Raw genomic sequence first — 13,280 nt, forward strand, 5'->3', positions numbered from 1 at the left:
AGGGTAAACGTTTTGTGTTTAAAAATGATTCATGATCTCCATCTCAATCTAAAGAGTGATAATATGGGATTAAAAGAAAATGCACCTGGTTTCCTTTAGTTCCAGAAGGTCCCTCTTTTCCTGGATGGCCCTGAGAAAGTAGAGTTACAGACAAACATTTAAAAGGTTATGATCGCTGTCAGACATGATCAAAGTACAATGTAACAAATAAACTTACAGGAGGGCCATCGGCTCCGGGCATTCCAGGTAAACCTGGTTTTCCTGTGGGACCCTGCAAAAGCAGATTACTTTAGAGGCTGAACAGAGAAAATACAATACAAGAATAGATACATTTAGAAGATAGATACTATGATATATACTAGAAGAAAAGCTTTAAAAATCAACACACAAACGTGCTGCAATTGTTTTTTTAAATTTCACTTCCATATCTGCATTTACTTTTTCTCCTGGAGGTCCAAGAGCTCCCTGAGGCCCGGGCATTCCCTGTAAACAATAAAACAAGAATATAATATATAATATATATAAGTCATGTAAGGCGTGTGTGCTTTAAATAAACTGTTGTATTCAAAAGTGATAACACGGGTGGAATATTTAAAAAAAAGTAAAAAAATAATGTTGTAACTATAGATTATGCATCCTTACTTGAGTTCCTGAAGTTCCCTGTTGTCCAGGGGGGCCAGGCTCTCCTTGTGGACCCTGAGAGACAAAATTGCATAAATCATTATGACACAAAAATGAAATGTTCAACAATGAAGTGACAAAGATGAAAATATCACTAACCAAGTTTCCTTTGGGACCTGAGTTTCCGTCATTTCCTCGCACACCCTAAAGAAGACAACAAAACAATTTCAAAATTAAAAATGAAATATGTATAAAAGAATACCGACATTTTGCCAATTTCATAAATGTTCACTTGGATGGCAAAGAAAAAGATGCTATTTTAGGAACAATGTTCAATTTCAGCATGGAGGACGTGTTGCACGTTGATGTCTGAGGTGAAGTCGTGGGTGTTTGGAGACCACAAAGTAATAAAAATGCAGCTAAAATATAATCCGCAGCCAGGACAGTCCCAGTCAGGACAGTGTACTCACAGGAGGTCCGGAGATGCCAGGAGGACCTTTAGGGCCGAGCAAACCACGAGGTCCCTAAAAACAGAAACACATTAGAATACACAAGACTCACACTCACAAACAAATGCACCGCATATTTATCATTGTCACAAACGAAACAGGAAAGAACATTGCAGTTGTCATGGGAACACTCACGGGTTCACCTGGGAGACCCCTGGGGCCAACATCTCCATCGTCTCCCTAAAACAGACAAAGACTCATCAAAGTTAGATCCTGTTAAAATGGCACTAACATTGTCAGGGAATGTGTGGTTACCCTTTCTCCATCTTCTCCCTGAGAGCCTGGAGGTCCCAATGGGCCAGTGTCACCCTGAAGAAAACAGAATTAAATACTACACTATGAAGTTAGAATGAAAGTAAACCAAAAATGTAAAATTATGTGACAGTTCTAAAACAATAAGGAGCCAAAAAGATATTTAATTTAAAATGAACGTTTAATGAACATACCCTGTGCCCTTTGTCCCCAGGCAAACCAGGGAGACCATCAAATCCTCTGTCACCCTGAGATACACACACAGAGAGGGTATTACAGATATGGAACTTTTCTAATTAATATCCGGTCTATATTAATATCACAAAGAAAAAGAGTCAGTTGAATATTAGATTTGTGGTAAACACTGACCTTGCCTCCAGACTCCCCTGGCATCCCTCGGGCGCCATCGGCTCCAGCTCGACCCTGATCAGAGCAAAACATGATGATTTAAATATTTAATTAAGTATTATCAATATAAGAAATGTTGATACTTACTCTCCTTCCTGATTTTCCAGGAGGTCCCATCGTGCCCTGTTGTCCCCTGGGGCCCTGTAATAAGTGTAAGTAAATACAAATATTTGTACACACATTCAAATTATTATTATTATGATGATGTGATTTTACCTGAGGACCAGGATCTCCACTTTCTCCCTTCAGACCAGAACTTCCTGGACCTCCCTAAAGTAGAACAAAAATAGTTTTAACTTACATCTAGTAAAAGAAAAGGCCAAGTTCAACCAAACGTACCAATGGTCCTGGACGTCCTGTGTAACCCATTGGTCCTGGAGGTCCTTTTAGAGCCATCTAAACAAAAACAGGAATATTAAGTAAGAATGGTTCAAGCAATATACTGAGAGCTGTTTATGAACTGCATGTTTGTCTTGTGTTATTGTGTTTTTATAACTGACCCGAGCCTGGGACAAGATGGCGGCTGCCTGTGCCTCCTGAGCTGAAACGGCAGGTCCTTTATCTCCACCGCTCTGACCAAAACGGAACTGAGAAAAGAAAATGAAGTTGTTTAAACAGTGTGGTATTCCACATTGTACACATGATGTGATCTGCTACTCACTGGCAGCATGACAGAGGAGCCAGGAGGTCCAGGGACACCATCAGCTCCAGGGAGACCGGGTTTGCCAGAAGTGCCCTGCACAGAGCAAAGACAAAGTCAAACCAAGTCACTTGACTTTTATTCATTTATTTTGGTCAGTACAGTGCATGTAACTGAACATACATGAAATACATGCTGTAAACATGCCGGATTGTAGCCATGGGCTCATCTTCATCCTCTCTCTCATTCATACACCAGCATAATACCGTACATGTTTTTAGTGTATATTGTACATGATTTAGGGGAAACCTAAACTCCACACAGACCGCTGCTCTACCATGTCACCAATGGTTTTGATGATTAAATGCATGACTGTGCGGTACAAATGACCTGCCCGTGGGGGTAAACATAGAATAAAGATTTTTCTGGAACGAAGGCTTTATTTGACAGGACAGTTGAAGGGGAGAAAGAGAGTTTGGGCTGGAATTGACAGTGCAACGTCATGATCCGCTGCACCACCAAAGAGCACAGGGAGAAATACAGTTTTCTGAATCTGAATCAATTATTTAATTACATTTAATTTTGTTAGGCCCAAAATCAAAACAACAGTTGCCTCGAAGGGTGACAATGTAATTATGATATATTGTTAAGACTCACCCTCTCACCAGGGTCACCAACAGAGCCAGGATGTCCAGATGAGCCGGGGGGGCCAGTTGGGCCCTGAAAAAGACACAGTTTTTAGTTTATGCCATGGTTTTAATGCAAAAGAAAAAAGACAATTCCAATTGGCCAAGATAATCAGTGTCACATCAATAACTGCAGTAGTGACATGTTAGTTCAGTTCAAGTATGAGGCGTTTTAGCTTGAAATAGGTTTCGCTTGATACAATTATTGCCTTTATTTTGTCTTATGATCTCAATAAATAAACATACAGAATCTACTTACAGCTGGTCCCTCAGGTCCAGGAGGTCCTTCAATCAGCATACCCTGTGAAAGGACAGGGGAAATATTGACAATATAACAGAACAAAAGACGCTGTGACCAGTATTGTTCACAATGTAGATACACATGTACATTTAGGATTGAATTTATTCTTATAATATACTCACAGGCTCCAGCACAGCAGGATCTCCCTTTTCTCCTTTCAGACCTCTGGCAGCAGCCTGAGGGAAACACACATGTAGCCAACAACACAATGCAGTCAGTACAGAGGGACATGGACATCTCATACCAACAGCTGGACTCTACAGACAAACACAGATGTCTCAACCAGAAAGGGACAAGTTATAGTCCAGAAACCATGACACATCAACACTTGACAAGTGGATCCTGCGAGACATCTGAAACCCAATTTTACCTGATGGTCCTGAGAGTCTTGTTTTACTGCAAAAATAATTATAATTTCAACCAAATCTAGCTTGTGCTTTCCAAAAAGTATTTGAACTGCTTTCAAATACTTCTCTTCAAAAGTCTCTGTGACATGAAATACTATATATGCACTTCTACGCTAATGTATTTCAATGTATCCATACAAATCAATGGTGCTCTTCTGAGATAATAATAAACAAAATACTTTACATTTTGTATAAATCAACCTAGTACATATATTATTTTAGCAGCCAGACTTAGAAATGAATGGAGTTCCTGCTCAACAGTGGAAGTGCAGGTCAGTAGAAGGAGTAAAAGTGGGCAGAATAAAGTGAATAAATGGGGGAATCCTGCCCAGACCAAAGTTGTGGGCTCAAAATGCTTAACTAACAGGGAACCCTTATAGTCGGCAGACAAAGCTAAAGGATTTATGTTCCTTCAGATGTATTAATCCATAATCATTGTCACATTAAATGGAACCATTTCAGTGTCACTCTAGAGGACTTTGAAGATGTAGTGGAAAGACCCTATGTTGACTTGGTTGAATAATTGTTTTTCTTTTTGCAGCTGAAGCAAAACTACTTACGCCGTCTTCGTCTGTCACAGCGGACAGAGCTGGACCCATGTTGGCATCGCTCTCTCCGGTTTCCACTAGCGGCTCGTGGTAATCCCTGTAGGAATAGTCGTACTCCTTCAGGCCCACATCCCCAGTCACATACTCCTCAGTGAAGGCCTCCTCACCCACACCGCCCGCTTTGGTGGCATCTCCCTCTGCTCCAAACAGGGATGGTTCCTCCTCGGGCTGGTCAGAAATGATCACAACCATGATGGAAACAATAAGAGGACAAGCCAAAAGAGGAGAAGAGCAGGGGAGAGGAAACTAGGGCTGAGCAAAATGGAAAAAAACTGACTTTTCTATCACGTTTGTCAATTTGATTATATTTATTTCTTGATAATAAAATATGGAATTCTATCTTTATTTCATGATCAAAGGGCAAGACATGGTTTCAATCAGTGCAAAAAACACCAAAAATACTTATTCCTCCAAAGTCCGAACAGTCTAAACCACAGGCTTTTCCTGGAAGAGGATTGCATGTAGACCAGAATAAAAAGCCACACGCTTATCACTAACTATTTGAATCTATAGGCAATCAATTTAGTTAAAAATCTTATAATTTCGCAGCCCTAGTTGTAACAGAGAAGTATATAAAAGGAGAGGAGACAAAAGCAGTGACATGTGGAAGAAATAAATGAATTATAAGAAGACAGGCTTACCTATAGACACAGGAACACAACACAACAAAAAGCACCTGACTTTGGGTAGAACTTATATGAAAACTTACTGTATAAATTCACAATCTTCTGAATATCAGCGTTTTTCCAGTTTATTCTACTGCCCCCAAAGTATTTCTGTAGCTGTCCGGCAATGTTCACAATGTTTGTTCATAACAATTAAGAAATACTTTGTTGAGGCACTACGACTATGCAAAGCAAATCTAATCTATGTCTATTAACTTACCAAAGAAAGTTTAAAATTCATGTCGACATCTTTGGCACAAACACCCTCTCATTAAAAATAACTAAACTATTCTAGACATTGTTATACTTAGTTAGACAGAGGTATGTGGACAACACATATCTATTAATATGGTTTGAAGTCTTCAAAGACGACAAAATAAGTACAATTACCAACAAGGGAATTGTTTTGAAAAGAAAGCATTGTATCATTCAATCTCTGTTATTTAGTTAAAACATAAATCAGATATGTTTATGTGAGTCCCTTTTTCACAAGATTCAGTTTGTATTTGCCTCTATTGAACAATCAAAATCACAAAATGATCTTCAGATACAAGAAAGACAAACATCTTGTTGTTAGATCAAGAGGAGACACATACAAATATATGTGATGCGATAAATACAATGCTTTCTTTTTCAAAGGAGAGTCTGATAGTAGTTTGTTGTTAGGGATGTAAATAACACAATAGTAGTTTGTTGTTAGGGATGATTAAAACTACATGATTAAGTTACAAAGACTGGGCTCACCACCACATTTGATAAATACTTTACTTACAGCTAAATTTGTCTTTCTTATTCGTATTATCTCTCCTCTAAACGTGTCCGTGAGTATTTTTTACCTGAACCTGGGTCTCTTCTTCTGCAATCACCTCACCCTCAGGAATCGTCTCCTCATAGAAATAATCAGGCTCTGTAGGGGTGTGGCCAGCCTCCAAATACTCTGTATCTACATCCTGATTGGTTCAGATGGAATTGGGAGGAAGAAGGAAGTGTTGAATTGGAAGATTGGTTAGTTTTCTATCAAACAAAATGGACAACTTATGGTTGTAATGATCCATTTTAGAAAAGAAATTTCAGATGTGTTTAATGTTGAGAACCTCAATAACATATTTAGAAGAAAGTTATTGAGAAACCTGAAATTTCTTTCCTTCTATTATCAAAATGCTTTTAAAGCTCACAAAGCTGTTGAAAGCCAAAGGCAGAGTGAGGTCCTATGCATCCAACATGAAATAAAGAATTTGATGCTTTGGGATGCACAGTCTCACTCCAAGACAGTGATATAGAGACAAAACAGCCACAGAATAGATTTACAGTCAGTTAAAATTTTGCTCTGGAAGCGTCATTATTCCTAGTATATATATTTGTATTTTCTAATTCTGTGAGGCTGCTTGATTCAGACATTCCACCAAAAAAGACAGAAGACACTTAAAAAAAGAGAGAAATAAGGGGAGGTCTTGTGTGTTTGTGTGTATACTGTCATATTAATATTTGTTCACAGGTTTAGCTTTGGTGCCATAGCAATCCATGCTCATTCATTGACTGCATGATACAAAAAGCCCCCTATAGTTGCAGTGCAGGCGCCTGAAGGGAGTTTGAAGTAAAGAGAAATCATTACACCGCATAAACAGCCATGCTTTGGTGTAAACCGCTACATCATATCATATACAGAGGCTGGGGTCATATGATAGATGAACAGGAGCGGTATCCAGCTGGTATCCAAACCCCATCATGGACACAACAATCCACCATCAAGCTTGTGCTACTGCTGATCCTCTTGGAACTGAAAAGCTGTCTCAGACTTGCACACACACATCAAATGTGTATAATATTTGTAATCTCTGTTTCAGCCCATCCTGCAGGAAGCACTCTGTTTCTGTAACACGCCAACACACTTATTATTACCCACTATGTCCTCAGGGTAGACTATGAAACTGGAAAAATAGCATAATATAGGATCTTTAATCTGCAGATCCAGTCTAGACTTTTGGATGAAAGTGGAAACGTCTTGTTTTTCAAAAACAGTATCCAGATGACTACACATGTATCTTTTTCTACGACTGAACCCTCCTGGACAAATGAGGGATTACACTGAGTCGTTTCAATTAGTAAACCTAAATGTAAAGTGCTATTTCTGGCTGTTTAAGTTACATTACAGAATTGTATTTCATATTTCATAAATCAATTTACCCAGTATGAAAGATGGTAAATTAAGGATCTCACTGTTTGCTTTTGGTGTCAATAAAAAATAAATTTGATATTGTGCCATTCATAGTGTGAACGCAGCTTGTCAGTCAGAAGAAGAACGTACAGTTACAGAACCGATGGTGGAGAGATAGTTCCCATATGGATCACCCTGGATACTGAGGACAGCCATGGGCCCTGCTGTTGTACCTGTTGATAGCCGTTGGTGACTTTCTTGGCCGGGATGGCAGTTCCTCCCAGACTAGACGAGCCAAACGGAGGGAAGGGTTTGCTCTGCGATTTCACGTTATTGTCCACCACCTTGAGCACGGTGGGTCTGGGGGGCGTGGGCCGCACAGGTGCAGATGTTGACACCACTTTCTTGACTGTAATCTTTTCCACCACGTTGGCTTGGCTCGCGGTGGGTTTGGCCGGAGGCGCTTTTGTCGTCTTTACTTTGACGACGTCCACCTTCACAGTCTTGGCCGTTGAGACTTTTGCGGCTTTCGTAGGTTCAGGCTTAGGCGCTTTTGCTGGCTTTGGTGCCTTTGTAGCTTCAACTTTTTTCTCAGTTTTAATTTTTATAGTGGTTTCAGTTTTTGCTGCTTTCTTTTCTACCGCAGTAACTTTAGCAGTGACTTTAGTATCAGCTTTCCCGATAGCTTTAACTTTATCTGCTGCAGTTTTGACGTTGGCTTTCTTGTCTGCCGCCACTTTGCCGTTAGATTTAGCCACAACTGTTGTCTTTCCTTTTGAAATAACTTTCTTCTCAACTACAACTTTGCCATTGGTATTAACTTTCTTCTCTGCTACTGCTTTACCATTTCCAATGATTTTAGATGGAGTGGTTGGCTTAGCTTTAGCACTACCATTAGCTTTCCCATTTCCATTGGCCTTAGCAGCACCGTTAGCAGCACCGTTGGCGGCACCGTTGGCAGCACCATTAGCAGCACCGTTAGCAGCACCGTTAGCGGCACCGTTGGCGGCACCGTTAGCGGCACCGCTGGCAGCACCGTTGGCAGCACCGTTGGCAGCACCGTTGGCAGCACCGTTGGCAGCACCGTTGGCAGCACCGTTGGCCTTCTTCTCGGCAGTGGCTTTACCGTTTCCCTTCTTTGCTGTTGGTTTAGAGGCAGCTGCTGTCGCCTTGATCTTAGACAGAAGGAGTGCGACCGCGGTGGGCTTCACTTTGGGTTTGGCAGCGGAGACCTTCGGAGCTTTGGTGGGCATCGGTGGCTTCACTACGAGTTTGGATGGTACTGTTTTAAGCGCCTTGGCTGGAATTGGTTTGGGTTTAACCAGACTTGGCTTAGTAGGGGCTGGTTTCCCATTAGATGCTTTCTTCTAATTTGATTATTGATTGAAATGGTGCATGTAAATGTTAAGGTTTGGGCAGGTGAGAGAGGGGAGAGCAGGGTGAGAGGGGGAGACATGGACAGGAGAGAGACAAGGATGTTTTGAGAAACAATGACATAAAGATGGCTGAGGCTTGGGTGGTTCACTGAGACTGTACAGGCATTACTGGATACAGCAGAGGATGAACATGTGTTTGCTTTGGTAAAACATTATAAAGATTAAATAACAATTTTAGATGTAAATGAGTAAATTAATGAATTTGCTGTTTTCTCCAGTAATGCCATTCTCAATATTAAATGGTGAAGCAGCTATTTGTGCTCTTAAGAGCTTGCAGAGGCACTGAGGCTGCGATTGTTTAAGTAAAGCTGAAGCTAATCACACAAAAATTATAGAAATAGAAATAATTTTTTTGTTAAAAAATCTGACTGACACAATTAAACATTGTGTGGAGATGCATAGTGCATCCTGATTAGATTTAAAGGGACTGTATGTGTGTGTGTGTGTTTGTATTTCTGACAGACTTAATGGTCATGGTGTGGTGGATTTGGTCATGCAGTTCATTCCACATTATTGCTGAGTGCTGTTTTACACATTCAGCGACATGCAGTCCCTTTAACATTAGATCTGTTATATACAAATAGAGAAATGATTAAGAGGTTTTTAACATGCACATACAATGAAATACATACTTCTGTAACAACAATAATTCATGCAATTATAATAATGATATTATAGAAACATGTAGTCCTAAATACAGCTGTAAAGTAAAACAGGCATTATATTTAACCCGAGTAAACGGACACAAAGGTTTCAAAGAACAGGACCACAGAGGTTTTGTGGAAACAATCCACCTAAAATGCATGTTGGATATTGTCATTTCATGCAAATTAACTATACCAAACAAAAGGACACATGCAAACATCCTAACACAATCCCAGATCCTGTCTGTATGTAATCATGCAGTTATGAGAAACACCCACAATGCACCACTCTGCTGTGAGTCACTCCGCGGTGAACATGGCATCTTTAAATAAAAGATCTAATCCTAAATTAACATAAATGTAGCACAGCTTCACAGTTGCTACCCCAGTGCCCCGCTGTGATTGATTACACACACAAATAAGTCAACAGTGCAACATTACATTCAGAGTTTCTGTTTGATGACGAGACATTGAAAACAGTGTGAATGTGTAAGTCATAGATGACCAGGGTCTGGAATGAAGACATGAAAATGAAGGAGTCATAAATAAAGGTAATGTATGTAATTACATTGTTATAAAGATACAACAGTGGGTTTTTGACATCCTTCTCTCCATTTCCCTCTATTCACACACCCTGGTCATGTTCTCCTGTGGTTACTCTCCCTTTACCGGCTGGTTTTGGACCTCAGGTGAGGGAGAGGGGAATATAGCGGAGGAATGGCTGTGGTTTCCTCATAATAATAGGGGTTTTCATGGTCATCCTGCTCCTCATCAAAGTACTGAGAAAGATGGAGATGAGATTGAAAGACTGGAGAGACTGAAGAGTTTTATGAAACAATAGAACAGAATATAGGGTTTAAGAGGCAAATACAGATCACTAATAAATAAAAAAGAAGAACAATTTTAAATATTTTACTGTCATTCATCAGTTATGTCTTCATTGATCTGCTTTATTAAGTTTCTATGCTTGAGATTGTAGGTTTACGGACATTCCTGATGAATGAGGAAAGATATTGAGTGAAAACAATGAATAAATCCTCAGTGGTTTTTATTCATTCAGAAAGCAGTCATCTCAACAGCATCAACACGATCTGGACCTGGGCGGACTGTGACTGACGGGACATGCAGGCTAATACACACAGCTCATGTACTTTGAGTGGTCCAATGCGGATGATAACGTCCTGACAAAGGAGGTGCCAGGAAGTGAAGTGACTCTATTATTATGTTTAAGTGAAGCAAATTTAAACAGTTCCAGAAAGCACAGAGGCTCCACCTTAAGCCATCTTTATGACTAATGTTTTTCATATCTCAATTTCCCCCCCAAAAATATATATTTTTAAACGCAATGAACAACTTTCATTTTATCTAAGGCAAAAAATGTAAATCATCCTTTGTCTCTCACTTCTCTGTGGACAGATTATACTAATGTCGGTGATGGAAAATGGAGGTGTGTGCATAATGTATTTAGAAGGATTTCCTCTTGATGTCTACCAAGTACTTTAGATGTGTTTCAATATAAAATACCTCTGTTTTTCATTAGTTACCTCAGAGACGCACAGACCGAGAGGGGGAGGAGCAAAGTGGATGGATACAAAATGATTTTGACAATGATGATGCGTGAGGAAGACAGAAAAGAAGAACAGCACTTTGATGGCAATGGATGACTCAGAACTAGTTTACAATTGAGAGCTTTTTAGGGGAAGGCCTTGTTTATTTAACCACATAAATCAGTATTAATACATAAATCATATGATATTATAACCTCATACATATATGAGTTTAGTCAGGTATAGTACACTCACTGTATGAAGTATGAATGTTGTGTGAATGAAATGAGATTTATGTCCAACAAATGAAATTCGCTCCATAACAAATGGGGTCAAATAATGTTCAGTTTGGACTAATGGAGCAACAGTTTGTAGTAATTAAAATGAAAGTGATTGCCGCTCTGTGCTATTTCTCCCCTGGAGTAAAGAATGTGTGAAAATGGCTGATGACGGGTTTGACTCCTCACATATTGTGTGTGTTTGTCACTCACGTAGGTGTTGGGGTCCTGGGACTGGGTCTTGGGCAGAGGTGAGTCACAGTCTGGGCTGTAGTGTTCACAGAAGTCATAAGCAGCCTGAGGATTTGAGGCAATCAGCAGCTGCTGGATGTCACCCTAAAGAGAAAGATACAAACTTTAAATCGACACCAATTGAGTATTTTTGTTTCAAACTAGGGCTGGGTAAGTCATCGAATTTGAATCAAGATTAAGTCATGTCTAATCGTCTATAGTTTTTCAACCATGTGTAAAGCAATTCTCTGCCTGTACAAGCATTCAGACTTTAGAGTACAATATGTGATTTTTTTGTATGTGAAATAACAGTTCAAACAGAACACAGAACACTTTATTGTTGTGACACAGTTTCATAAAACCCCAGTTTCTTGAAAAATTCCTAAATCCAGTCCTGAACCAGTTTAAATTGCATGTTGAAATACAGCTCAACCGCTTTCGAGTGAAGACAATTCCAGGACTAAACAAGAGCAACTCAAAGACAGACCCAGACAGCCCTTGCATTCAGCTCGAAGCAGTAAAAAACACTAAAGGAGGACGCTGTACCACCTGCTGTACTTATACCACAGTTTTAGAATCACTGCATCATTTGATTGACGGCTTGACAAGGGCTCTCACCTGGAAAACCTCCTCATCCAAAAGACGGGCTCCAAAAACAGTGATGCCGTTGGTGTCCACCTCAGCGTTATTCCCACGGGCCAAAGGACGAGTCATCTTCTTTTTACAGTCCAGCAGGAGAGTCACGTTCTTCTTAGAAACGGAGAAAGCAACGCGGTGCCATCTGGTGACAAGAAAAAGACCGTTTGGCATATAGTTTACTTTAAAGTCAAAAGAAACACTTATGTTGTTTATAGTCAACAAGGACTCATGCCAGTTAATATAAATAATATACAATACTGTTTTTCCATCATTTGGCAAGCAACTAAAGAGTATAATGAAAATGAAAATAGAAGTGATCTAAAAATCTTCAATGAAATAATCAAAATATGCAAAATAAGTATTGTAGAAAAAGGTTCAGTTGTATCATCTGGACTCAGTTTAGAAAAAGCTAGACGTTTCGACTCTCATCCAAGAGTCATTGTCAACAACCGAATTTAGGCCGGAGAGTCTAGCTTTTTCTAAACTGAGTCCAGATGATGCAACTGAACCTTTTTCTATAATGGAACACTCCTGGACGAATGAGGGATTACACCGACAAAATATGTATTGATTTACAGTATTTATTAGAAATCTCAGTCCAATCTTCTGATTTGCCTGATTTGTGTCTCGTTCAACCTCTAATTTTTACATAGGATATAACTAAGAATTGCTGATTTGAGAAAACCAGTCACATAATATAAGCATGATAATCGTTTTAGCAAAAAGAGTTATTAGTTTGTGACTTTTCTGATGGAACATGCTATTGCTTTGCCTAGAAGGTTCTATCCATCTATCATTTCTCCCTGTGGCCCTCAGAGGCAACTGTTGTTGTGATTTTGGGCCTTACAAAAATAAATTGATTTGATTTGATACAGTATGGTATTACATTTGCATCTTGCATTTAATTTGTATTTAATTACATGTGTTTTATTGCTTGAACACTTCCTTAAAAACATGCATTCTCACTGTGAGGGGGCTCACTTTACACAGATCTGACCTGTAACTTAGCCTGGTGGCATCAGCTACTTGTCTTTATCAAGATGGACACGTTTAATGCTGTACTATGAAACATTCCAGGCAAAGTAAAAACATCTCCACTGAGACAGATAAGTAGCTGACCCTGATCTAAAAAAATATATAATTATTGTTAATTGTCGAGGTTCCTGGAGCAGGACCAAGCCTCAACCTCCTCCTCAACCTCCTTCAAACCACTCCTCCACTCTTTAACCACACCTCTGATTACCCAGAAGCCC

General features: G+C 39.6%; 1 protein-coding gene across 4 annotated transcripts in view; it reads right to left on the minus strand.

Annotated features, from left to right (window-relative positions):
• col11a2 (collagen, type XI, alpha 2) overlaps positions 1–13,280 on the minus strand; it is a 35,632-nt gene that overhangs the window by 10,451 nt on the left and 11,901 nt on the right. For 2 of the 4 annotated variants that reach the window (XM_072448225.1, XM_072448226.1), the window contains exons 4-25: positions 12,007–12,169; positions 11,371–11,493; positions 5,934–6,047; positions 4,385–4,600; positions 3,540–3,593; positions 3,376–3,417; positions 3,088–3,150; positions 2,452–2,526; positions 2,291–2,377; positions 2,130–2,186; positions 2,007–2,060; positions 1,878–1,931; positions 1,752–1,805; positions 1,577–1,630; positions 1,386–1,439; positions 1,266–1,310; positions 1,092–1,145; positions 781–825; positions 643–696; positions 439–483; positions 218–271; positions 86–130 (exon numbers count right to left, since the gene is read on the minus strand). In XM_072448225.1, coding sequence (XP_072304326.1) covers positions 86–130; positions 218–271; positions 439–483; positions 643–696; positions 781–825; positions 1,092–1,145; positions 1,266–1,310; positions 1,386–1,439; positions 1,577–1,630; positions 1,752–1,805; positions 1,878–1,931; positions 2,007–2,060; positions 2,130–2,186; positions 2,291–2,377; positions 2,452–2,526; positions 3,088–3,150; positions 3,376–3,417; positions 3,540–3,593; positions 4,385–4,600; positions 5,934–6,047; positions 11,371–11,493; positions 12,007–12,169 — 1,606 coding nt within the window. Of the gene's footprint in view, positions 1–85; positions 131–217; positions 272–438; positions 484–642; positions 697–780; positions 826–1,091; positions 1,146–1,265; positions 1,311–1,385; positions 1,440–1,576; positions 1,631–1,751; positions 1,806–1,877; positions 1,932–2,006; positions 2,061–2,129; positions 2,187–2,290; positions 2,378–2,451; positions 2,527–3,087; positions 3,151–3,375; positions 3,418–3,539; positions 3,594–4,384; positions 4,601–5,933; positions 6,059–10,005; positions 10,112–11,370; positions 11,494–12,006; positions 12,170–13,280 lie in introns of all 4 variants that reach the window. The other 2 variants (XM_072448228.1, XM_072448227.1) reach the window with 2 other exon arrangements.

Source organism: Eucyclogobius newberryi, unplaced genomic scaffold, assembly GCF_026437365.1.
Source record: "Eucyclogobius newberryi isolate DKJ021-1_F unplaced genomic scaffold, fEucNew1.0.hap1 SCAF_16, whole genome shotgun sequence".
Lineage (NCBI taxonomy): Eukaryota > Metazoa > Chordata > Actinopteri > Gobiiformes > Gobiidae > Eucyclogobius > Eucyclogobius newberryi.